Source organism: Panthera onca, chromosome D1 (genome assembly GCF_046562875.1).
Source record: "Panthera onca isolate mPanOnc1 chromosome D1, mPanOnc1 haplotype 2, whole genome shotgun sequence".
Taxonomy (NCBI): domain Eukaryota; kingdom Metazoa; phylum Chordata; class Mammalia; order Carnivora; family Felidae; genus Panthera; species Panthera onca.
Window position 1 is genome coordinate 94673922 of NC_138348.1, and position 27251 is coordinate 94701172.

General features: G+C 48.8%; 1 protein-coding gene across 9 annotated transcripts in view; it reads right to left on the reverse strand.

Moving 5' to 3' along the window:
- The window catches only part of GRAMD1B (GRAM domain containing 1B), a 241680-nt gene that overhangs the window by 91595 nt on the left and 122834 nt on the right, over nucleotides 1-27251 (reverse strand). Inside the window, exon 1 of one of the 9 annotated variants that reach the window (XM_078432882.2) lies at nucleotides 17667-17790. The exons of 6 other annotated variants lie outside the window; for them this stretch is intronic. Coding sequence is in view for 2 of the 3 variants with exons in the window: in XM_078432886.2 (XP_078289012.1) it covers nucleotides 18620-18692 (73 nt within the window). In the remaining variant the exon portion in view is untranslated. Of the gene's footprint in view, nucleotides 1-3446; nucleotides 4089-17666; nucleotides 17791-18092; nucleotides 18693-27251 lie in introns of those variants that run through there. 2 more of the 9 variants (XM_078432880.2, XM_078432886.2) reach the window with 2 other exon arrangements.

Here is a 27251-nt window from a genome sequence, read left to right on the forward strand (position 1 = left end):
CAAATGCCAATTACTCTGGGAAGCTTCCGGGTCACCCCAGCTGAAATGAATCCCAGCCTCCTCTCAATGTCTACAGTGCTTGTTGTCTATTGCATGTATCTGTTCTTTAGCATTTACTGACTTGTTTTGGAGAGAGAGAGAAAGTGTGTGTTTGTGTGGGTGTGGGTGCGCGTACAGGGTGGCTGAAACTTATTCTATCTGTGAAGCTACCAGTCCCTAGAAGTCAGAGGCAATGCCCTTACATTGTTTTAGCCCCCACAATGCCTAAGCACAGGACTGTGAAAATAATAATTACTTGGCCAACATTTGTAGAATGAAGGGAAGAATGAATAATGGATGTACAGACCCTGACTCTGCCCTCTGGGAGAGTAGGTCTAATGCAGATACAATTGCTCGCAAAACTGTTGCTCGCTGTTGCTCGCAAAACTAAATAAGAGTCCAGTAACAGGAGTGCACCCTACCTTTTTCATTAACCAGTTGCATGAATTTAGGCAAAACTCTTTACTACTCTGTACCTCGGTTTCCCTGGTTCTCAAATGGAGATGTCAGCTGCTTCGTGGGGCCATAATAAGGATCAATTAAGATAATGCATTTCCTTATACTTTTTTTTTTTAAGAAACTTGTTTTTTTAATGTTTATTTTTGAAAGAGCGCGCTGGTGAGGGAGGGGCAGAGAGAGGGAGACAGAGGATCCGAAGCAGGCTCTGTGCTGATAGCAGAGTCCAATGTGGGGCTCAAACTCACGAACCATGAGATCATGACCTAAGCCAAAGTCGGGAGCTTAACCGACTGAGCCACCCAGGCACCTCACTTCCTTACACTTTTAAAAGTCTAACTAAAAAAATAAGTATAAGGCAAGGAGACCACAAAGCAGGGGGGAAAAAAGCGCCAATATATGGTATTGCTGCATGCAGAGGAAAATGATCTATAGAAAAGCAACCAAGAACAGGTGAATCACTAGGGAAAATTACCCACAAGTCCAAAGCCTGATTCCTATCTGTACACCCTCTCTGTGACTCAGTTTCCTCGCTCTGTAAAATGAGGATCTTAACCACACTGCCTTTGGCACTATAGGACTTCACGTATGTGAAGTGCTTGATATGGTCCTTGACACCCCCGTAAGCACTCAATAAATGTTAGTTGCCATTTTTATTCTTTTTTAATCAGCATTATTATCATTTTTTAATATCACTAACACATAGTAGGATTCCAGAAATGTTTCTAGAAGTGACTCAAACACCCAATTAATTCCATCTTCTTCCGTACGCGGATAACATTACCCAGCACAGGGTAGCCAATATATTTGGTCACCTTGTTCCTACCAAGTCTCCCCATGGACACAGAAGGACTCTGACAGGGGATACCACCAAAGGGAGCCGCATTTCAAGCCCACACATTCACAATACAACTACAACGTTGGCCCCTCGACCAAAATGGACCAATAGATCTGCACCTAATGAAAGAAAGAGGGAATCGTAGGATCTAACACTAGCCAGGCAGATATAAACGACAAAACTTCCCCATCTTTGTAATATGGTATTTGGCTGAAAAAGACAAGGTTACCCCAATTACAGTTCCCAGCATAACAATGATCTCCTGGTGAAATGCATCAAGAGATACTCAAGGCAGATTTTTAAAGGCACATGTCTCTGCATGTCCCTGAGGGACCAATAGGGGCTGAGCAGAGAAGCATTACTGTGTTAAAGTGATGTCTCATCCTGAGAGACAGCCAGGCACCCCTTCAGTCCCAACCGTGGCTGCTGACAGTAGGGGCATGGAAGGACACGGAGGGATTTCCGAAGATGAGCCCAGCACCCCCACTCTCCCAGCAAGACCTGGGTCTTCCTTGGAGGCCTCATCCAAGTTACAGGCCCAGCTTGGCTCGGCTGAGGGACCAAGGGGCGGCTCTGGGTGCTGACTGGGCCTGGCATTCCCAGTGACAACAGATTCTGCTAATGCCTTTCCAATCCTGAAGAACAAGGAACCTGGCCCCAAGAAAGCAGGAATGGCATTGCAGTACCTCTACGTCCTTTTCTCAACCTCAGGGGGGTGGGGGTGGGGGTGGGGGGCCTTCAGCACAAGAGCTACAGATAGGAGGGAGTGATACCCAATCTTGAGAAGAGACTACAGGCTGGGGGCGGGGGTAACTGACTATTCACGACCTCAGTTTTTAAGAGTTAAGCTCACAAGAACTAAGCTCCTCCCTTTCCTTTCCGCAAAGTACCTTTTGAAGACCCACCGAAGAGCCCTCTGGCCTAGAGGAGGGCTGGGCTAGATTAATCCTGTTAGACTTTAACCTAGAGTAGGAGGTTCTGGAAGGCCAGATGTGAGCTAGAGCCAGGATAGGACGACATGTATTAAACTGCTCAGTACCTACCCCGATTCTGGAAATCACCCTCCCAACAACAGAGATCATTTCCCATGGTCCCACCATGGAGTGCGGGTGGGCGGCTGGGAGCCACAAGGAAGGCAGGGCGCATCCCCGCAGGAAGCTTTCCCAAACTCTCCTCCTCCCACCCTCCGCTGTCAAGGAGAAAGGCACCATCCCCAGCCCAGAGAGCTGGTCCCCGGTAAGCCGCACACACTACCCCGTGGGGAGGGCCAGATCCCTGCCGTGACAAAGTTTCCCAGGCGAAATCTCCAGTTTCTCAACCAGATAAAAAAGCCAATTCACCCACCCACCCACCCGATTCCGAGGAGGAAAGGGAGAGGTGAGGGTTTTATTTTTAAAATGGAAGGTAAAAATATTCTGACTGCTTCTGCGGCTACCAGACAGCTAGCTCACATCCCAAGCAAGAGGAGGCTCTAATATCCCAACATCAGGCTCTGCAGGAGGTGCCTCCAAAGCCCCAAGGTGTGTGCGTGGTAGGCACGGCAGAGGGGCCACCCCACTCTCCTTTGGACACCAGGCGTGCCAGAGGTCGGGGCCTGGTCCTCCCGACTTCTCAGAGAGAAGCCTCGAAGAGATCAGGGCCTGCCCGCTGGGATGAGGGTACCCTATGGAGCAGGGTGAGCAAGGCCCCTGGGGCTGGCTGTCAGGCTGGGTAGAGTGCCACTGCCCCCACCACCGGCCGGGCGTGACCCAAGGGACCCTTCTTTACCAAGTTCCCTCAGCATGCACCACCCATCAGGTCCCTCAAAGTTGGAGACTCTTTCCAGCTGCACTTGGATTCTCTTCACAGCCCCCCAACTTCCACCAACCCCCTCCCCCAGGGAAGATGCTGGCAAAACATAACTGCAGCGGGGTAGAAGCTAGGATGAGCCAGGGAGAGTGACCCAACTTTGTAGGGTGTGCGGCCCCCGTCTTGACTCCTTGAGAACCATGGGGGGGGGGGGGGGACAGGCCTGTGTGAAGGAGACCTCGAGGATGCTCAGGTGCTGAGGAGGGACATGGGGTTGAAGAACGATGACGAAGAGGAAGGGGCCGTACCCCTCTCCTCTACTTACCAGGATAGCTTGAATCCTTTCATTAGTACAGGCACGGTAATCCACTGACCGTGTCCTTAGCATCCCCGTGACAGCTCCGGAGGTCCCAGGACATATTGGAAAAGATGACGAAGTCCCCAAAGAACAGAAGCCCATGTAATGTGACTTGAACACAGAGAGAGAAAGAAGACAGAGAGACAGAGAGAGAGCCAGCACCAGCCAGAAGAACCGCGGCAGGCTGGGCTCGGAGGCCAAGGGCAGCCTCTGCAAATCCAGCCCCGGGGCTGGAGCTGCCTGCGGAGCCTTTGCTGCCACTGCCAGCTTCTGATGGGGACAGGCAACGGCAAGGCTGCAAAACAAGCCTGGAGTGGCTGTCAACAGGCAGGCCGGCCGGCCACCCGCCCACCCTCGCCTCCTGCCGGCTCAGAGCAGCCTTGGGGGGGAAAGGACCCAAGGAGAGCCCGGCAGGAGAGAGCAAGAACCGAGCAGAACCTGCACCTCTCTTCCCCCAGGCGGCGGCTCCCGCAGCTCCATATAATCTCCTCATCAATGCAGTACCCAAGCAAAGCACTGCCAGCCACTTCCGCCCATTTAAAGACACAGCACATGTTTTGTCCCGGGATGGGACAGAAAGTCAGGGAGAGGGTGGGCGAGCAAGGTGATGCCCAAGGAGGAAGAGGAGAGGGGGCAGGAAGAGCGCGAGTCGGGCACTTCCATGAGCATCCATCCAAGGTGTTAAAATGCCACACCCCGGGGCGGGGGGGCGGGGGGGGCGGGGGGGTGGGGGGGTGGTGGAGCGGAGCGCTGACCCCAGGCCCTCTGCAAACGTCCGGAATCCCGAGCAGACCTGAAAGCGCCCCTCCCCTCCTCCCGCGGTTAGTGCCTAGAGGCCCAAAGGCGAGCTGCTCAAGACCACCTTAAATAGAATCCTCACCCTTTCCCCAGCAAGGCGGGGCCCGCGCAGCAATGAGATCCCAAGCAGTTCAAGGCACACGGAACACACAGTTCTCTTCCCCTTCTGGGGAAAGTGCTCGGCCCCAGGGCCACCACTTTTGGGGCGCATGGTGAGGCAGCAACTTATGGTGGTCCAGCAGCGCCCCAAGTCACCTGGGGCCTGGAATCCTTTTAAGGTGGCCACAAGGGCCTGGTGTGGGATCTCAACAACATTTTCTCACCAATACCGGGCTCTAAGATGATTCAGACCAGACACAGCATCAAAGAGAGGAGGCACTGAGATTTTCAACTCCAACTAGAACATACAATTCGCTCTTAAAATCCTCCAACCTGGGCCCACTGTGTTCCAGCCCCAGCAACTTCCGTGGCTATGTGACTTTCTTTTTTTTTTTGGCCTCCCCTAGATTGCGGACTATCTGGGTCAGTAATGCGGATGGGTGAGAACAAACAAAGAGGAGATTAATTATGAAATAGCAACCTCCAACTGAACCATACTAAGCCTTTACCCTGAAACTTGCCTCAGAGCAATCTACAGACACCCATACGGGTTGTGTGCACATCATCTATACTTGACCCCCAAAGTGATAGACAGTCTTAAGAAAAACCAGAGCGCAAGATCCCCACTGGTAACGCTCGCTGTACTTGTAATTACTTATTACCTGCCTTTTTAGATGGTAAACTCTAAGTGGGCAGGGACAGTGTGTGAGTCCACCATCTCACTGACTGAGGATGGCTTATATACACTAGATACTATTAGCAAGAGTTTAATTGAAGTGGCCTTATTCGAACCTAACTAAAACACTGCAGCCTCTCTCCAGGGTCCAGATGGTCCAGCAAAAACACCCTTTAAGGGATCCTGAGCTTTTAGAGATGTACTCTCAAAGCAGCCCTGGCCTATGGAATTCTCCTCCGTCCACAGACCCAAGCCAGACAACACTGAAACGCTCTCAAGACCTCAGAATACATCTTTAGTTATGTATCCAGGCCATTCTTTCAACTTAGGTATTGTAGGGCTGCATAAGTTCTCCTTTACAACCTAGGTAATTCACTCCAAGGGCCTCCAGGGACCAATGATGCCAGCCTCTAGGCAAATGGCACGTAGAATTCTCTAGGTAGATGAGAATACTCTCATCCTATCCCCCCTGATCACAGGTAACACATGAAATCTGAATCAAAGCTTTCCAAGTATTACATTAGACACACATTACTAAATAGTGAAAATTCTATATTTTTCAATAAAAATTTTAAAAGCCGTCAAATAAAAAAAAAAAAAAACTCCCTTGCAACTACTAATAAGAATTTTGGGGGAGCTTATTTATGTCAGGCATCGTGCTAATAAGCATTTTACTTGTATTATCTCACTTAACACTCACATCCGTATTATGAAGTAGTGACTATCAGTATTTTTCAGATGATGTTATTGAAAATTAAGACTGTAGCATCTGGATTTGCCTAATGCTAAATAACCAACAAGCTGCAAGCCTGAGACTTGAACTTGGGCATGTTCAAACCCAAAGTCCAGTCTCTTAATCAGGATGTATGCTTATTAAAAAAAAAAAAAAAAAGAAAAGAAAGAAAGAAAGAAAGTCTGTGAGACAGGCTAATAAGGGCCCACACGCTCCCAGGGCAAAAAGAATCCAGGCAACAGGTAAAAAAAAAAAAAAAAAAAAAAAAAGATGCTAAATCAAGTTAGCTGCTTCTTTCTATTACTATTGCTGATAGGTCAGTACATGAATGTGATGGGAGGAACATGAAAAGGAGAATCTAGTTGGTTGCGAGACCATCAACTGCCTCAAATTCCCCTTGGCTCTTTCCTGTTTCTGTAACCTGGGCTCTTCACAGAGCTCGGCAACCTGGCTCCATTTTTGTGGTCCATAAGAAGATCTCAAAATATGACCCAAATAGGGCTTTAAAGAGCCATGGGATTGCCAGCTTTCCTTGAAATATATTTAAAGAATAAGACCAAGCAAAATGAAGAGGTGTTCATCATTTAATGTATCTTCCCTCTTTGATCTTCTCCTAGAGGGCAGACAGTTCTGTAGGTTCGCCAAGTTTCCTGACCGGTAAGGTGTCAGCACTGACATCATTCTAGATGACTGTGGGGGTGAGTACACAGGTTAACGGTCAGGCAGGTGCTTTCAATTCTCCTGCTTCCGCCTGAACTGCAATCTGGCTGCTCCTTGAGATCTGTATTTCAGGAAGGATAAGAACTTTTACGGAAAAGAAGGAAGAGTTCCATTTCCGGCAATATGGCAGACTAGCTATCCTAATGGACCTTCCTGCTAAAAACAACTAAAAATGCTGGATGAAAGAAAACATTTAGAAAGAAAAATAGAGAGGAAATTTTTAAAAAAATACTTGATGAGCTATCGAAACAATAAGACAAATTTAGAAACCATAAATTCAGTGAGGGCAGAAACTCAGACAATTAAAGAAAGCCTTACAGATATGTTTTCTAGAGAAGGCACTTGTGGCACCCATAAAACGGCCTTGGTTTTCTGGACCTCACAGAACACAGTGAGCAGAGACAGTGCACAGGCCCACTAATGGGAGGAGGAAAGGGGAGATCACCTCATACAGTAGGAGGCCCTGCTGGCCTCCCCTAACCCTACAAGTGAGCCTCCAACAAACTCCCACATGCTGCTGAGGAACTCAAAGACAGGCCTGTCTTCAACCTTGGCAGAGACCAAACAATCTCCCCTGATAAATCATAATTACCAACTGATCCTCACACAGGCGGCTGCCTGAGGACTTCCTAAGCAATTCACACACACACACACACACACACACACACAGTGTCCAGAAAGGAGAAGGCGGATGAACTCCACCACAGTAAAATGAAGAACATCTGATCCTCAAACTGATTATAAAGAGGGAGAAAAGACCAGGCTTTCCTGGGAGAAGATAATTGCAACAAATGTAGCTGAAAAAGGAATTTTAGTTCACAGAATTTATAAATATAAATAAAAATATCTACAAATCAATAGGAAAAAGAAAAACAATTAGATAAAAAGACAAGGGATTTGAATAAGCACTTTCAGAAGAGGAAGTGATCAATCAATACACATATAAAAAGGTGCTCAACCTCATTAGCACTCAGGAAAAAGCAAGCTTAAAATGCCAATGAGGTGCTAACTTTGTACCTATCTGATTGGCAAAAGTTAAAAAGTCTAATAATATAAAGGTTGGAAAGGAACCGGTGGAGGGGGGCCTGGGTGGCTCAGTCGGTTGAGCGTCCAACTTCGGCTCAAGTCATGATCTCGCAGTTTGTGAGCTCAACCCCCACATCAGGCTCCGTGCTGACAGACAGAACCTGGACAGAACCTGGAGCCTGCTTCAAATTCTGTCTCCTTCTCTCTCTCTGCCCCTCCCCTATTCATGCTCTGTCTCTCTGTCTCTCTCAAAAATAAACATTAACAAAAAAAAAAAAAAAAAAAAAAAAAAAAAGGAACCCATGGACATGTATACAGTGGTTCAACTACGTAAGCAAACCATTTGGTATTTATAGTAGAGTTCAAGGAATGCATCCCCTAACACCTGATGGTTCCATTCTGCCAAATGAAGAAGCTCCCATTAGGAAATGTTCGAGAGAAACTTCACACAGCACTCACTCTGTGTGGTAACACGGTTTGTGGAAACAAACCCCCAAACCTGGAAACAAATGTCTACCGACAGCAGAAAGGATACACAACTAGCATTTTCTTAAAGTGTGAACAGTCTATAACATTCAGAAAATTTATAAGTTACTGTCACGTGCAACCAAGCGCACGAATCTTGGAAACAATGTTGAACACGGAAAGCAAATCAAAATGAAGAAAGCATGACGTATGATTGCATGCGGATACAGCCACAGGACAAACACGTAACAAGATAGATGCTTCACATTCATGTATAAAAAGGTACTCAACCTCATCAGTACTCACGAGTATACAGATATTCTCTATCTGTATAGCTAGACAGTGTGTATCCATAAAATGGAAAATCAAGGAAGTGACAAACTCAACATTCTGAAAGGTGGTCAGTGGGCAAGAACATGGAGTCAGCAGGACAGGTAAGAAGTACACTGTTTGTTGTTCCTTCTTTCTGTATACTTTTTATGTACTTTTTTATAAATAATCTTTGTCTCTGTTCAATATTTAGCAAAAAACAATTTAAAGATAAACAACATAACTGGACACACCTGACACCAATCTTCTTCCAATCTCTGTGAACAGAATGGATGAGAGAGGAGGGCGGTGGCGGGGAATGGCTGACTGGGACAACGATTCGTGTTGCGTTTTCAACATGAATTTTCAAAATCTAAGTTCAAAAACCTAGCCTTCCCAGGCTCATGGATATTCATTCCAACGTCTGTTGTGTTTCTAAGGTCTGATTAACAGAAGGTTGAGCTGTGTCCCTCCAAACCTCTTGCTACAACGGTTTCTTCCAAACTTTACTGGGTTTGGAATACAGGTTAGAAAAAAAGAAAAAAGAAACTTTGATTTTAGCTGCTTTGACTCTCTCCTGGTCTCCAAGTCAAGCCTTAAGGTCTCACCACGTGGGTACTGCTCCTTTCCCAAGGCAACGAGAACAGGACTGATGCTCCTCGCCTCATCTGTAAGCAGGCACTGGACTGGCAGGTCTTTCCTTCGGAGCATTACCACTCTGCAGACCCCCAAGGCCTCGGCCAAGGGAAACGTGGAGTCCACGAACCCACCACAGGATTCAGTTGCCCTGACTCCCACCCCTCAGTGGCTCTTTCCACCACCAGAAGCTCACGCCTCCTCATGACCTTGGGGAGTCACCGGGAGCCCATCTGGGGCAGAAAACAGACAGTGGACAGGATCCCCGGGCTCCCCTTCTATCCGGAGTCTCTGGGTTCTGCGCTCGCCTCCCGAGGAGAGGAGAGCTGCAGGACCAGGGCAGTGCCGCATGCCTCCAGGAGCTGGCAAAACTGGGGCAGAGCCTTGCTGCAGTCACACGTTGGGGAATCAAAGCTCCAAGCTCAGGCAGGGGAGTCGGCAGGCGCTGAGAGTGTTATATTTAAGGAGCATTTTGGAGGTCAGGAAGCTGGTGAGAGGAGCAGCGGGGGAGGAGTGGCGTCCTAAACACTGCATTTCAACAAGCCTCCTCGTCCTCCAGCCAGAATCCTCTTCCAAATCCCAAACTGCAGTCAATAGAGCCTGTGTGAGGGGGACGGCAGATGGCCAGAGCGGCACCCGATCAGGTGCTCCCCACCACTTCCCTGTCCCCTCCCCCCCCCCCCCCCCCCCCGCCACTATTAGTCACTGGCTCTGGGGTGACAGTGTGGGCTGCAGGCATTGGCCTTGCCTTCTGGTCTGTTCATCTGTGTCAGCTCCCAGCCGGGAGCTTCCCGAGCCCGCCCCTCCTCTCCCCTCCCGTGTGGGGGACTCATGTGCACACCCCTGCCCTCCAGCCCCACCAGTCCACTGTAGAGAGGGGAGAGGCGGGGAGGGGAGGGGTGGCCCAGGCCACAGAGCAGCAGAGGTTGAGAGGTTTGTGTGGAAAGCAAGTGGGGGCTCGGTTCACTTCAGGCATGCTTCCTTGGGCCTCCATGACCCCAGGGATTTACTCGGGGGGCTGGAGCGAAATAAAAAAAAATCAAAATCGAAAATGGACAGACTCACCTCCTCCCCATCCTTCTCTGCCCCTCCTTCACAATCTGCTAATCCAGAATGTTCCAACAGGATGGGCAAGGGCAGAGCCAAACTCCAGCCAGCTTCATCCCGCCCCCGGCTGCTTCACCAGCACAGCTGACTGGAGAGGGAGGAAGACAGGATAGAGGCAGCCTGTCCACTCTAGAGCCTAAAGTGGGCCCCCCTACATTACGTCCTGTGAGTCTCACAACGCCCCGGGGAGGTGTCACTGAGCCACATCTAATGGAGGAAGACACCGAGGCCCGGCGAGGTCTGCTTCTCTTCCTACCGCTGGTGGCTGCTCCTAGAGCCACAAGACGAGGGGGTGCCGCGGTTGGTAAAATCGGGAAAAGCGAAGAGGTGAAGCCCAGTGCCAGCAGCACAAACCCCCTCACCTCTCCTCAGCCACCTCTCCTGCTCACCTCACTGGCAGAGCCCAGCTAACCTACGTCCCTCCCTCTGTCCCGGCAACTCTGGACATCCCTCCTCCATGGTGACCGCCTGACTTCCTCGTGCCCGCAAGGGCTGGCGACGGAAATCCCAGAGAGGACCCCCTCGCTCTGGCCTACATCTCTATCCCCTTCCTCTCCAGAATCTCTCCCCAGCTTCCTGAACACCTGCCCGCCTGCCTCAGTGCTGGCTTCTTGGGATGTCTTCTTCATTAGCGTGTTCTCGATCACAAGGCTCTCTGCTGCTAGACAGAAGGGCGGCCCCCAGGTGGTAAAGCCCCCCCTGTCAGGAAAGAGGCACACACCTTCCAAAACCCCCCACCCACCAGGAGAGGGGACCTCGCCTGACTTCCCTCATTCTAATTACATGCATAACAAAAGAAAACATTGCTCCTGCCAGATGGAAGAAACAAGGCAGATTTCTAATTACCCACCCTGATCCTCCTGGTTTATCCTCAGGAGAAATTCAGGGTGACTGATGGCATCAGGGACCCAGAAGGGAGCTTATAAACTCAGGTTCTCGCGGGGAGGGAGCGCCCAGACGCCCACGGCCAGCTGCTCCCGCTCTCCTCCCACCGAATGGAGACTTCTCCTTTCTCATCTAAGTTACGCTTGAGAAGGACTGTTAACAAACTGATGAACTCATTTCAACAGGGAAAGGCTCCTGGCCAAGGACGCAAGACTGCTGGCAGAGAAACCACTCCGTGATGTGACGAGCCTAGGAAAACCACATTCTTGACGGACACGGGCCGGACACCAGCCCCGGGGGCGTGTGCTGCGGTTTCTTCTGCGCAGCGATTCCGGAATCGGACGGGAGTTCGAATCCATACGTAACAGCTCTGTGACCTTGAGCAAGTTACTTCGTTTCTCGAAGCCTCAGCTCCATCAGCACACAGAGGTGATAATGGCAACAACCCACGCGGCTGTTGGGTGTCAATGACACAACACACGACGTCATATCGAGTGCCCAGCACATTTTAACCATCATCGTGACTGTTCCTAACCGGTATCCACAGACGACCAGTACCCCCTGCAGGGACCACAGGCTCCATTTCTATGCTTCCTTATCTACTCTTTCTCCTTTATGTACACAAAAGTTTCTGATTTTTTTTTTTTCTGTTTTGTTGGGGATGTTTTTATATTTCTACTTTATGTTTCTATTTCTATATGTGGTATTTCTGTCACATCAGTCAGCCATTTATTTATTCAACAACAACCATACTTACTGAGTGCCTACTATGTTCAGGACCCAGACAAATCATGACGTTATTTCAATAATAACCCAAATATCCTCCTTGATCTCCGGAAGCTTATGATCTCATAAGGAAGATAATACACAGGCATTAAGTAGTTGTATTAAGTAATTCTAACATAAAGTTTAAAGTAGTAAGTCCTGTAAGAGAGGCACAGGTAATCAGGACACAGTACTTCCGTTCACCAAAATGAACACAGGTTTGTAATCGTTATGCCAACTTTTCAATTAATAAGTAATGATGAGTATTCTCAGCCAACCTATGTTAAGTCTGTCTGCGATAATTATTTCTTGATTAGTCTGGTCTTAACACAAAAGAGTCAGCCAGAAAAAGGATCCAATATTTGTTATCATCCTTTATGGAGACAAGAACTTCCTATTTGCATGACAGGTGTCCAGAAACAGTGCCTTCGGAACATATTGCCATCATCGCTGCCAATAAATACAGGTTTATTTGGACAGAGCAGACTGCATCTAACGGGCTGGAATCTGAAATTGCATTTCCTACCATTAGGACGTTTTCTCATCAGGGCCTTAAAGCTGGGGGGAAACCAATGTGGAAGATGGTTCAGGCCCCTCTACCTACTATATTCTCTAAACGTCACAACTGATGTGAGATGGCATAATCATGAGTAAACCTCCAGAGAGCTCAGGTTCCGTGTGTCTTATGACTACTCGGTAAATGCACCTGTGTCCTTCCATACTCTGCCACCAGCTACATCTGATGGCTCAAGGGCACTGTGAAGTATTTAGATGATCTGTGGACAACTGACAAAAATAAGGGCAACATGGTTAAGTTTTGAAAAAGCTAAATACACTGAATTTTTAGTTTTTGATAACATGTCCGTTGAAATTTGTATTAAGGGGCACCTGGTGGCTCAGCAGGTGAAGCGTCTGACTCTTGATTTCAGCTCAGGTCATGATCTCACAGTTCATGAGATCAAGCCCTGCGTTGGGCTCTGTGCTGACAGCTGGGAGCCTGGAGCCTTCTTGGGATTCTGTATCTCCCTCTCTCTCTCTCTCTGCCCCTCCCCTGCTTGTGTTCTCCCTCTCTCTCTTGCTCTCTCTCTCAAAATAAATAAACATTAAAAAAAAATAAATTTGTATTAAAATATTCTTTAAACAGTGGTGGTGGACGTTTTCTATTTTAGTTTTGTTACCTTCCATAGGTAAGACATGTGGCGATTCTGTGTCGGTCCACCAACTTTTTTCAACTTCTCTACCCGACGCACAAGCTCAGATCCCCCGTGTCTCCCACTCCCCGCCCCGAGGAAGGGCTGCTGAGTTCTGGGACCTCACATTCCACTCTAAGGAGAGGCTATGGCTCCCAACTGCTGGGAAGGGGGATCTGAAAGCCTGCTTCAGTCAACTCCCTGTCTTCAGGTGGTCACCTGCATCCCAGAGGTTCCTAATCCAGGGGGGCTTAGTGACATACTAATTGGCATGTCACATTCTATTAGTTTCAGGTGTAGAACATAACGGTTCATTATTTGTACACACGGTGAAATGATCACAGTAAGCTTCGTCAACATCCATCCCCACGACATTGTAAGGCTTTTTTCTTATGATGACCCGATCTACTCTTGAATGCTCTAACAAAGCCTTGGAGATACGCCTGTGCCTCCCAAGTACACGAGAACAACTACTGCCACTCCCCTGACCTCGGACACCCATTTCCAACTGTTCCGAACACCGTCACCTAGATGTCCCAAGGGCACCTCAAAGCCAGCCTGAATAAATGCAACTTCTCACTGCCCCTCTATACCTGCTGCTCCCTCTGACCTCCTGTGCCTGCTTCAGTGAACGGCACCAACTACAAAGTCGCCCAGACACCTGGAATTCACCCTATACTCCCCTTCCACCTCCCACTGAACTAGATACAAAGGCCTGTCCGTTCTAGCTCCCTGAACAACTCTGAGTTTGTATCTTGCTTTCAGTTTTATACGTGCCTTTAAATTCTCATCGTTAGGTGTGGCGTTATGCCTACCCCTCCTCTCCTATTTGTTCGTTTACCAAATTATTTATTGAGCCCCTATTATATTACTTGGTAATATAATAGGCGTGGGGGGGGGGGCGGGTTGTGGCTTAAAAAGCAAAATCACACTAGCCCTGCCCTTAAAAAAAAAGTTTACGGTCTAGTTGGGGAAGACAGACATGTAAAACAAAGAATCTGAGATGGCACAAAATGAGGAAATGATCAATTATCTGTCTGCCTTGTAGCCAGAGAGTACTTTTTGTTTTAAGTTTATTTTGAGAGAGAGAGAGAGAGAGAGCACACGCATGCACAACGAAGCGGGGTAGGGATGGGGGCGGGGGAGAATCCAAAGCAGGCTCTGTGCTGTCAGCACACAGCCCAGTGCAGGGCTCCAGCTCACAAACCGTGAGACCATGACCTGAGCCGAATTCAAGAGTAGGACGCTTAGCTGACTGAGCCACCCAGGCACCCCAGAGAGTACTTTTTCAAAAGCAAATCTGATGCTATCCTAAGATATTTCGATTGTTCCCAGTATCTACATAATCTCAGTAATGTGCAAGGTTGTCATGGGATGTCAATCCCTATGTCTGGTTCCATCATCTGCCGCCTAGGGTCCACGTGCTCCTAAGCCCTGATCATGCCAAACTGTTTGCAGTGACCTGGGCTTTGCCCTGTGCACGCTGTCTCCTCTTGCCTAGCTACCGTTCAGCGAGCAGCTATGGTGAGCCAGGCATTATCTCATCTAATCCTCACGACAATCCTGCAGGGTTGATGGGTATCGCCCTCGTTTACAAATAAGGACGCGGGGACGAGGACAGGCCAAGATAACCCGCTCAAGTTCGCAGAGCCAGAAAGTGGCAGCACCAGCGTATGAAGGCAGATATGTCCAACTCCAGTTTATAACACCACCTCTCTTCTCTTGTCCACCTGCTAAGCTCCCGCTGACACTTCAGGTCTCAGATCAAATGTCGCTTCCTTTAGAAAGCCCTCCTGCCTGCCTAGGCCAACATCAAATAGTTCTTTTGCGCTTCCCTGCTGACTTGAACTTCTGTTACAACCCCTGTTACCTTGTACCGTCATAATGTTTCATAATGTTTACTCATCTGTCTCCCCCAAGAACCCGTGAACAAACTGTTCACCGTGATCATGTGCGATCCAATTACAACCTCCATAGTGAAATCTTTGCTGGCAAATAACTGGCATTTAATAAACATTCCTTGAACGAACGTATTGACGAATGCCTACCAACCTCTTTTCTCACGGTTGAAACGAGAACTCTCAGGGTGCAATTTACTATCTACATATCTTAACAGTCACGTCAAGACATCAGACGGCCCCGCGCTGAAATTACAACCTTAAAAAAAAAAAAAAAAAGTACCATGGCAATGCAATAACAGAGCCTCAAACTCCAGACCCCAGGAGAGGAAATCATGCCTCCAACAGCCTTCCTCCAGGAACTGAACATGGTCTAAATAGGTAGTGCTGTCGTCCAGAGTGATCACACTTCCAAACCAAAAGCTCTTTCATTCTGGAGTAACTGAACCCAGTATAGTTGGGGCTAAGGGAAATCCTGGGAACAGTACCTGAGAACTGAAGGGGACAGGGTAAGACAGATGCATTTACATGTATTTGGCAATACACACAAGTAAAATGATATATTAAGGAAACAACATCCGAGTCATATATAAATGATGTACCAATGAGTCACGACATGGATTTTTACTCAACAGCTCCGCTGCATTTAGATAGTATCAGAGATTCGGTACATCTGCTAGGTTCTCTTTGTACCTAGGCTGCAAAATGCAAACAGGCTTTTTGCAGGAGCATCTTCATCGGGTAAAGTTTCTTAAACATTTGTGACTTATAATCCTCCTGGGGACCTACGGAGAGCTACAGGTACTCTTCCCAGAAAAATGCAGAGAAATATAAAATTCCGCCTACAAACGATAGAGCTCATGGACCCTCTCCTAAGGACCTCAGTGGTCCGTGGGCCCAGACTGGAAATACCTGAACTAAACTCCCTCCAAAGGGTCTGGGGTAGAGAAGGTTAAAGAAAGAGAATCACAGCTCTGGGGTTAAAGCATCTGTCTCCACGGCCAGCCAGGTTCATTCTTTGAGGTCCTGAAAGAAGATGCCAGCCTCAGGAATGGTCCGGCTCCCAAGACCTGATTGTCCCCCTGCGTGGACAATCTGCAATCTTGACTAGCGGATGGTAAGAGACTAAGAAAAATGGAGCTGCCTCTGTTTCTACCTCCATATGCAGCTGCAAACATAAACATACCCTCCTAATTAACCGCAGAATAACTCTCCAATCCCTGCAAACCACACCTTTCCCCCCAGCACAGGCCACCACCCACCCTTGAGGGCCAACTGGTTGATCCCAAACCGCTTACAACTTCATGAGCTAGTTGACCTGGAGGTTCGTGAGAGGGAAGCCTGGTGACAGATGACACCTGACATCACCAACAGTAGCATTACAACCACAAAACAAACTGCTTGGAGCAAACCGGTTTTGGATCCAAACACAGGGCTGCTCCCCCTGGCTGCCTCTGTGTGCGCTGCGAAGGGGGGGAGGGCATCTTGCACCAACCGTGCTTAATGTGGGTACCAGGATGTTTGCGGAAGGAGGGGAAAGAGAGGGGAAGTGGGGACAGGGGAGGGAGGCAGTCCAGGGAGGCCTGTTCTCATTTAGTTGTGTGCTCCCCAGCTCCTTTCTTCAAAGAAAACAAAGTATTTGACAAATCTAAGCTGGTTAAAACAACAGCTGTGGGTAATTTTGCAGACTAGAAAATGAAAGCCCAGAGAGGGGAAGTAACTCGGGGCAGATCACACCGCATGCAGGAGTAGGAGAAAGGCACCAGGAGCTCAGATCTGTGATTCGCGGGGACATGTCCTCACCACCAGAACACATTACTGCCCACAGCACCCTCGCTGCTTGGGCCTCCAACCTCCTTCTCTCTTCCATATACACATGGGGTACCCAACCTGTTCCAAAAGTCTGAATCCTGTTCAGTCTTTCATCTCTGAAACAAAGGAGACCCTGCCATCTAGCCAAAAACGAACCCCCCCCCCCCCAAGCCCGTCCAAGGGCTGAGATATTCTACAAGGACACTAGGTCTCTCCCTGCATAAAGGTATTGGGGTTGGGGCTTGCAGACTTGGCCTCCTTAGGTTCCCCCATCCACTCCCAATGGCTCAAGTTCCTCGTCTGGGAAAATGCACAGGCACTGCAAATTCCAAACTGCAAGCAGGACTCAGGAGGGATTAGAAACTCATCTCAGGAACGCCCTCTAGTGAGCCTGCAGGGTCTGGGCGAGAGCACCCGGGCACATTCCCTGGAGGGGCCCAGACCCACACTTCCATTGGGGCATCAGATGAGCGGTGGGAGGGGACAGCAGCAGCACCTGCCACTCAGAGACCAACTCCCCGCCAATCCCAAGGCCATCGTCTGCTGCAGGATGAGAGGCAGTCTCTGCTCTCAAGACTGTCCGGCCCACAAAGACCCCACCCATTCCTTATACAACAGACGGAGGGAAAAGGGAAGCAGACAGAAGGTGGGAAGGAAGGGTAGGGAGGCACAAATGGATGAAGAGAGCATTGTGGCATGAGGAAGAGAGACCATAAAGGAGGGGGTGACTAAAGAGAGACGGGATAAGGATAAAGGAATAAGGAGGGAGAGCTAATGAGAAAGACACAGATCAGCCCAGACAGAGCTAGAGACCAATCCCCCCCCCACCACCACCTGCTCAGACTTCTGGGCACGGAAAGGTGAGGAGTGCGTTCTGTCAGACCCAGCCCTCCCTCCCCTCTCCTGAGCTTCATGCTCGGGGGTCATTTCCCTCCGCTCTGACCCAGCCCCCGGACACTTAGGAGTGGTGAGCTGAGGGACAGGAGGGGAGAGAAAAGTGAACCAAAGGCAGAACTCGCCAAGCGAAGCCACTTACGCACAGTGCGGCCGGCAGCATTTCCATCCTACCTTTGCTGTCGCCATATCAGCCGGCTCCATGATCTCTGCTTGGCCTAAGGAGCAGTGGCCCCATCCAGAGAAAAAAGGCAGAGTCACAAATGTCCACCCAGAAAGAACAAACCACCCCTCTGGAAGGGCAGGGAAAATAAGAGACCAATTTCGGTTCTCTGGCCCCCTGGGATGTCCTCTACTGGCGGTGGGGGAAGGGAGGGGAGACAGGAAAGAGGCTCGGGGTCCCCAGCAAGTTGGGGTTGCGGGGGGGGGGGCTGCCTGGGTTCCCACAGATGCTCACATCAGGCTGAGTCAGGGGGCGTCTCCCCTTGCCTGGCACTTCTTCCCAGGAGGCAAGTGTGGGTCTCCCAGGGCTCCCCCTGCTGGGGGAGAGCGCACAGAGGTGGAGGCCCTGCCCTCCCATCACCCGGCCAACTGGTACCCACAGGTCAGGAAGAGCGGAGCGTGTGGGCAGAGGCCAGCTGGCGGGTGCTGAGCAAGTGCTGGGGGTAGCAGGTAGGGAGGAGGCCGGGGGCCCGTGGGGGCGGGTGTGAGAACCTCAAGGAGGTACAGGCACTCAGATGGAAGCAGGAGGTGCTGTGCAAGGAGGTGCCGGAGGCTCAAGCCGGAGCCCTGCGCGGCAAGGTCGAGAATGCAGAGGGAGAGGAATCTGCCGGGTGAAGCCACTCACCTTGCAATAACATTCAGACTGACTGAGGCCTACACAGGAGCCAGGAGCGGGCGGTTCACACCCCCCCACTCCACTCCCAGAGACTCACAGCCTCTGTCTAAAGGTACATGAGAGCAGCCGGCAGCCCGGCTGGATCTGCAGAGGCCCCTGGCTCTCTCGGAGCAGCCTGATTGGAGGAGCAGGATGACTTCATCCGGCCCCATTCATCACTGTAGGTTTCCTGCCCAGCGGGGACAGGCCGCTCTGCTTGCAGTGACTACAGCTTCCTCTCTGGCCCATTTTACTCCGGCAACCTGGGATAGGCTGTGTCGGCCAGAGGCCGCCAGGGGAAAGGGATCGGAGCACCCCAGGCCCTAGAGGGAAGAAGGGGAAGAGGCCGTTCACGTTTCAAGGAAAGAGCAAAGCCTCTACTTAAATAAAACACGGTGTGGGTATTCACTGTGTGCATTTGCTCGCGCTGGCGCCCGGATAAACACAAAAGAGCAGGGCTCCTCGGAGGCAGCCAAGAAGGGAGGTGTGTGCTCTCCTGAACCACTGACCTTCCCGCCCCGTCTTTAGAGATATTCTCCCAGTCAAAGCCGATAACCCACGGAAAGGCAGATCAATATACTCAGCTCTACCAGATCTTCCAACAGTGCTAACCTGGGCGGGCTGTTAAGCACATTGATTGCTTTATGCTTCTGGTTTCGGACCTGCAAAGTGTTAAGGTGGAAGCTGAGGCTCCATTTTACAGATGAGAAAACAAACAAAGACCCGGAAAAGAGCAAAAGGGTCAAAGAAAGGCCTGCCAACACTCCTTTCCAGATTCCAGATAGACTCATCCCTCAGAAAGGGTGAGACCCCAAGATATAAGCCCCTTCATGTACCCCCTCCCAATCCAGCTTCCAGAGCATAGAACAATCTAGCACAGCCAGGGTTAAAGAGAGAGATTAAAATAGAAGAGAATAAAAAAGACAGGCAAGGAACCTGTGATCACTCATCCATTCCTGCCTCCCTCACCCTTCATTCTTTTCTCTTACCTCTGCTGCTGGTCAAGCCTGGCTTCACAACAAAACTGAGCACTCAGGGGGACCAACACAGAGCAGGAAAAGAGTTTCCCGAAAGAACGACAATACCAACCATCCCACAAACAATTCCACTTTAACACAGCCTTTGTGAGTCTGGCTTAATGACAGGACAGTAAGAGTTAACAACTCCCATTTGTAAGGTGCTCTAATGCGTTTCCAAATCTGCTGCCTCATCTGACTCTCCGAGGAAGCCTGTGAGGTAAGTATTGTTTTCTCCAGTTCAGAGATAATTAAACTAGGATTCAGAGACTTTCCGTGACTTGCCCAAGGTCACAGAGCCGGCACAGCAGAGTTGGGCTCCAAACCTGTGTTCACTGACACCAAACATCTTTCCACTAAACGCCATGCTACCAAATTTCCCACCCCTTCATCTTTCCGTCCTCCATCTGTCCCCAACTCTTGCTGCCATTACCACAGACTAAGAGAATATAAAACCTCAATGAATTTAAGATTTCCTTTTGGGACACTCCCCACCCTCAACCCCCCGCCTGTTTTCCCCTGAAGATGGCAAATTGTAAGAAAATGCATTCTCAAACATTAGGGGGAAAAAATCTTGGGCGTATCCAGAGGTTGGTGTATACACATTAAGCAAATCTCCTGTGTCCAATGACACTAGGACAGAAACAGACACTTAGATCAATGGAACTGAATCGTGGTCCAGAACTGGACCCACAACGTATAGCCAACTAATCATTGACAAAGCAGAAAAGAATATCCAATGGAATAAAGACAGTCTCTTCAGCAAACGATGTTGAGAAAACTGGACAGCGACATGCAAAAAAATGAACCTGGACCACTTTCTTACACCATACACAAAAAGAAGCTCAAAATGGAGGAAAGATCTAAATGTAAGACAGGAAGCCATCAAAATCCTTGAGGAGAAAGCAGGCAAACACCTCTTCGACTTCAGCTGCAACTTCTTGCTCCCCAGGTCTCTGGAGGCAAGGGAAACGAAAGCAAAAATGAACTACTGGGACCTCATCAAGATAAAAACTTCTGGGGCGCCTGGGTGGCTCAGTCGGTTGAGCGTCCGACTTCGGCTCAGGTCATGATCTCGTGGTCTGTGAGTTCGAGCCCCGCGTCGGGCTCTATGCTGACTGCTCAAAGCCTGGAGCCTGTTTCAGATTCTGTGTCTCCCTCTCTCTCTCACCCTCCCCCGTTCATGCTCTATCTCTCTCTGTCTCAAAAATAAATAAACGTTAAAAAAAATTTTTTTTTAAAAAACTTCTGCACAGGGAGGGAAACAATCAGCAAAACTAAAAGGCAACTGACAGAATGGGAGAAGATATTTGCATAAAGGCTTAGATCCAAAATCTATAAAGAACTTATCAAACTCAACACCCAAAGAAACAAGTAATGCAGTGAAGAAATGGGCAAAAGACATGAATAGACACTTTTCAAAAGAAGACATCCAGATGGCCAACCGACACAGGAAAAATGTTCAACATCACTCATCATCAGGGAAATACACATCAAAACCACAATGAGATACCACCTCACACCTGTCAGCATGGCTAACGTTAACAACTCAGGCAACAACAGATGTTGGCGAGGATGCGGAGAAAGAGGATCTCTGTTGCATTGCTGGTGGGAATGCAAACTGGTACAGCCACTCTGGAAAACAGTATGGAAGTACCTCAAAGAATTAAAAATAGAACTACCTATGTCCCAGCAATTGCAATACTAAGTATTTATCCAAGGGATACAGGTGTGCTGTTTCAAAGCACCCCAATGTTTATAGCAACATTATCAACAATAGTCAAAGTATGGAAAAAGCCCAAATGTCCATCCACTGATGAATGGATAAAGAAGATGTGGTATATATATACAATGGAGTATTTTTAAGTTTATTTATTTATTGTTTAGAGAGAGCACAAGCAGGGGAGGGACAGAGAGAGAAGGGGGTAGAGAGTGGAAGAGGGGGAAAGAGAGAGAGAGAGAGACAAAGAGAGAAAGAGAGAGAGAGCATCCTAAACAGGCTCCACGCTGTCAGCGTAGAACCCAATGCACGCCTCGAACCCACATACCATGAGATCATGACCTGAGCTGAAATCAAGAGTCAGACATTTAACCGACTGAGCCATCCAGGCGCCCCATATATACAGTGGAGTATTACTCGGCAATCAAAAAGAATGAAATCTTTCCATTTGCAACAACGTGGATGGAACTAGAGGGTATTATGCTAAGTGAAATTAGTCAGAGAAAGACAAAAATCATATGACTTCACTCATATGTGACATTTAAGGCACAAAACAGATGAACATAAGGGAAGAGAAGCAAAAATAATATAGAAACAGGGAGGGGGACAAAACATAAGAGACTCTTAAATACAGAAAACAGAGGGTTGCTGAAGGGATTGTGCCGGGGGGCTGGGCTAAATGGGTAAGGAGCATTAAGAAAGACACTTGGGATGAGCACTGAGTGTTACATGTAGGGGATGAATCACTGGATTCTACTCCTGGAATCATTACACTATATGCTAACTAACTTGGATGTCAATTAAAAAAAAAAAAAAAAAAAAAAAAACCTCCTGTGTCCAGTGGAAATTGCCTTTAAAAAGAATCAGAGTTACTCACGTTCACTTTATTTAGGTAGCAGAGTAGACTAAGCCATCTGACCAAACTGGTCAATTACCAAGATTAAAATGAAGGTGGGGGGATATGTTCCTGGTTCCAGTCACCATAAACACTGAATATATCATGTATCCCTTGCCTATCCCATCCCATCTCACTCTATTAGCCAAGGGGCATGAAAGTTCCATACAGCAAAATGAAAAAGGACAGGAGTAAAAGTAGTGGGACACCATCTGGGCCGATGGATTGGTTTTCTTTAGCTCACTGCCCCATGGTCATAGATACAATCAACTTGGAAAGGGTACGGGGCGCTGCTAGGACAGCACTAAAGGTATTCTATCATAACCTGCACAAAAAAGCCAAGAGTGTGCAGGCTGCGCTGGTTCCACACGAATCACCTCTGCTCAGAGGCCTGTAATGTTCCTTCTGGCTATCGCTCTGGCCTGCGGTCCTCTCTGTTCCTGGGCTGACAGTCAAATGCACAGACAGACGGAGAGCAGAAGGCTAGTACCCACGAAGGAGGACGTTCTGTTTCATCAAAATCATGCAGAAATCAGACCCGTGTTAACAGGACCCCGCCCAGTGTCCCAAATGACCAAACACATGTACCTCCTCGGTTCTTAATGGCAACCAACCGTCACACAGCCCTGGATGCTGAACACAGCAGACAGCATTTCAGAGGGCTGCTCAGCCAGAAGCAGCCATGTTTTTACAAAGCAATTTATATGTCCTGGACTCAAAGCAGCAGGAAGAGAGCTGTTAGCTATAGAACAGATAATGCAGGAGATGGGGCACAGAAGGAGGTAGGGGATAATGCTTGGTTTCGATGAGAAAGGAGGGAAGAAGTATGTCCCAGAGTCCAAAGATAATTCCAGGAGGGAAGAAAGAAAATGACAATGAAAGGGGAAAAAGAAAGGAAAACTGATGCAGTGGATCAATTAACAAGCCACTGCATCCATACCTCTGCTAACCAGAAAGGAATCCATCTAACAATTTCTTCTGGAAGAAGTAACTCCTCTAGTCTATTCGTTTGCTCTTTGAGCTAGAGACCAGAAGCTCCCTCTTCTGCAAGTTCGTTGTGCTCCATTTGACCTCATATTGAGTAAAAAGACAGAAAGATGGATAGAGAGAGAGAGACAGAGAGAGACAGACAGAGAGAGAGACAGAGAGATGGATAGGAAGCTCTTTACCATATCATTACATCATTTTCTCTCCAGGGGAACTATTTGTACTAATGACTTTACCCTAGGTATTATATTCTAACTCCTTAATCACTATACTTATGTTACAAATTAAGGAAGAAAAACAAATAACAACAACAAAAAAAAACCCAGATACCTGAAAAGAGGCTAGAGTGAGTTTTGGTGGAGGATGGGTAGGGTGTCCTGGGAAGAACAGGCACCCAGTTTCCTAAAGACAGCTCAGAGGCTGGACACTGCACCTGCTTCTTTAGGAAGAGCCTCCTCTAAAGCAGCTGCCTATTGGTGGGCAGGGCACAAGGAAGCCAAGCAAGCCAGTTTCAAACCCTGGTCAGACCAGTGTCCTCCTGCTGCACCATGGGATATGTAGTTCTCTGAGCAATGGGCAGTGGTGCGGCCATATTTGCACTGCTTATCCAATGTGCAGCTTGACCACAAACGTGAGTCAGACACCTTAGCCAAAAAGGTACAACTCCTCCCTGCAGTCTGAATTTATTTTTTATTTTTAATATTTATTTGAGAGAGACAGAGTGTGAGTGGGGGAGGGGCAGAGAGAGAGGGAGACCCAGAATCCGAAGCAGGTTCCAGGCTCTGAGCTGTCAGCACAGAGCCCAATGAGGGGCTCGAACCCACGAGCTGTGAGATCATGACCCCAGCTGAAGTCCGACGCTTAACCAACTGAGCCACCCAGGTGCCCCCCTGCAGTCTGACTTTAAACAGAAAAGACGGTGAGGAAACAGGGAGAGGTTCACAAACTACAGGAGATCACAAACATGAGGACCTTGAGAGGTCACTTGATGTCTTTGCTCTGTGAGCACAGAAAATGACAGCTTCTCTCAAGAGAAGAGACAGAAAAAGAAAGAGGAAGGGAGAAAGAGAGGCAGATGAAGGAGAAAAGGGCAGCGTGTGTGTTCCCATGACTGTGCATGTTGGATTCAGGGACCAGAAAGTGACTTCTCATCTTTTGCCGGTTAACCATCAACTCTGGAGAGAGGCAGTCGAGTGTGCTGACGAGCATGCCTCTCCAGCTATTCTGCGCAGGTTGGAATTCTGACCCAACTGCCCACCATCTGTGTGACCTTCAGGCTGGTTACTTAGCCTCTGTGCCCCCATTCCTCATCTGTAAGGCAGAGATGATGTTACTCAACTCATAGACTATATGCAGATAACATGCTAGAGGGCTTAAAACTGTGTCTTAAGTGTTAGATTTTTTTTTTCAGTATTATTCAGTGGTTTGCCCCTTCCCCTAATCCATGTGACCTTTCCCCCCACCCAGAACATGAAATTTTAAGTCCTCAGAGCTGACGATGGCAGAGGTAGACTGGACAGAAAACAATCCCACCTGCGTTTTTAGATGAATAAAGACAAGAGGGGAGGGGGGGGGCAGTGAGACAGACATTAGAATAAGAAAAAGGGCAGAAAAGGAACAAGGACAAGAACTACAACCAGAGACACTTGCAAGTAATACTGAATGGCAGCGGACATTAAGGGGGACATGCGGGGGAGTTTGGGGGAAAAAATCATCAAAGAACAGTAAAAAGGAGTCCGAACAAAAATAAAGAAGGGGAGGAAAGACTGACGAAGAAAATCAGGGAAGCCGATCAGGTTGGAGGTGGGAGGAGAAAGGAGACGGAGAAATTAAAAACTCAAAGTGGAAAGTTCCGAGAGGATATGACCAAAGCATCTGTGAGGAGCTATGGATGGACAGAACTGCCCAGCATGAGGAAACTAGAGAGATGGCAGCTAACACTGCAAAGTTCGAGTCTAGAATGGTCTTGCCAAGCGGGCCTGATCCCTGGCGATGGCCCGCCCCGGTGTTGTGGGGGTCTGGGCTGGAGGAGGTTGCTCAAGCAGGCAGGACTGGAGCGAGTGAGGTGGGTGGTAAGGGTTAAGGTTCAGGTTCCAGGAGGAAAGGAAGTAGACGTAGCTTTGGGACCAGTCACCTAGAAGACAGCACCCTCAGCTCTGAAGTCAAGAGGAGAGGGGTGGGTACCTGGGCGGCCCAGGTGGTTAAGCATGCAGCTCAGGTCATGGTCTCACAGTTCCTGAGTTCAAGCTCTGCATCGGGCTCTGCGGTGATGGCGCGGAGCCTGCTTGGGATTCTGCCTCTCTTCTCTCTGCCCCGTCCCCTGCTTGTGCTTGCTCGCTCTCTCTCTCTCAAAATAAATAAATTAAAAAAAAAAAAAAATGAAGTCAAGAGGAGAGAAACAGGCCTATCTGAGTGCAAGTACTCCGGGCGGGACAAAGGGACGATGCCAGCTTAGGGAAACTCGTACTCTGTGCAATACTGAGTGTCTTTGCCGGTATCGGTGCCCTTCTGCATCTGAGTTCCTCAGGGTAAAACAAGATAGACAAAGGGGAGGGAGGCCCGCCTCCCTCAGCCACTAGCAATTTCTGAGGCCTCACAAGCAACAGGAATATAAATGCTACCCCCTCAACATTAGCCTCTAGAGCTGGACAGGGCAGCATTGCATAGCGGTTGAACTCTACAGTCAAGTTGCCGAGATTCAGATTCCAGCCCATCGTACAAGGGTTGTGTCATCTCAGAGTGCCTGGGTGGCTCAGCCAGTTGAGCGTCAGACTCTCGGTTTCAGCTTAGGTCATGATCTCCTGGTTTGTGGGTTCGAGCCCCAAGTCAGGCGCGCAGAGCCTGTTTGGGATTCTATCTCTCTCTCTCTCCCCTTCTCTGCTCCCCCCACGCTCACATGCATGGACGCCCTCTCTCAAAAAAAACATTTTTTTAAAACAGCTGTGTGATCTTATGCGAATTACAAAACCTCTCTAAGCCTCAGTTTTGTAAACTCTAAAATGGAGATAAGAGGACTACTGTTTCATAACAAAATGGAGACATTTTTTAAATGTTTTTCAATGATTGTTTATTTTTGAGAGAGAGAGAGAAAGACAGAGTATGAGCGGGGGAGGGACACAGGGAGAGGGAGACCAGAATCCAAAGCAGGCTCCAGGCTCTGAGCTGTCAGCATAGAGCTCGACGTGAGGCTGGAACCCACAAACCGTGAGATCATGACCTGAGTCAAAATCGGACACTCAACTGACTGAGCCACCCGGGCACACCAAAATGGTGAAATTTAAATGTGAGCCCAGTGACTGACACATACTGGGAACAGTCACTAAAATGCTGTCTTCACGATTACTGTCTTAAGGGCAGTCAGGGGTTGGGAACAATGGGAACTCCACGAGTTCCCCTAATGTCCCTCTGTCTTCACTTGGTGTCCACGTGAAGCTCGCAGCGCTCTGATTACACAAGCCCTTCCCTGCCACCTCCAGGCCTCATGATATGGCCTCCAGCCAGCAGCTGGTCCCCAAACTGGACTTTCACATGACAACTTTGTGCAAGTGCTTTGAAAATGAAAAGAGTTGGGGTGCCTGGGTGGCTCAGTCGGTTGAGCATCTGACTCTTGATTTCAGCTCAGGTCACGATCTCACCGTTCGTGAGTTCGAGCCCCGCATCGGGCTCTGCGCTGACAGTGCAGAGCCTGCATGGGATTCTCTCTCTCTCTCTCTCTCTCTCTCTCTCTGCCCCTCCATGCTCACTCTCTCTCTCTCTCAAAAATAAATAAAAACATTTTTAAAAAGAAAATAAAAGAAAATGAGAAGGGTCACCAAAGCATAAGGCAGATAAGTGCTTGCACCTCCTGCTTTGGGGGTTTCCTTCTGCACCTGCACCAATTTTCACAAAAGACCTACCGCAGGCTGCCAAGCCCTCTGGAGCCTTTCACACAGCCATTCAGAGTGAGGGCATATAAGAAGCCACAGGATTAACTGAGCCGGGGGTCAAAAGACACAGCTGTAGATCCCCGCCAATTCTCAGGCCAGAGGCAGGGGAAAAGACGCAAAGCCGGCACAAAAAAGGGCAATGTGGAGGGGAAGGATTCCAGGGACTACTGTCCCCTCCAGACTGCTGTTAGGTAACCCCCTCCCCATCCAACATCCCCGAGGATACAGGCTCCACCATGGAGGGCTGTCGCAATCACATCAGGAAACAAAACACAGGGGTGCCTGGGTGGCTCAGTCAGTTATGCGTCCAACTTCAGCTCAGGTCATGATCTCACAGC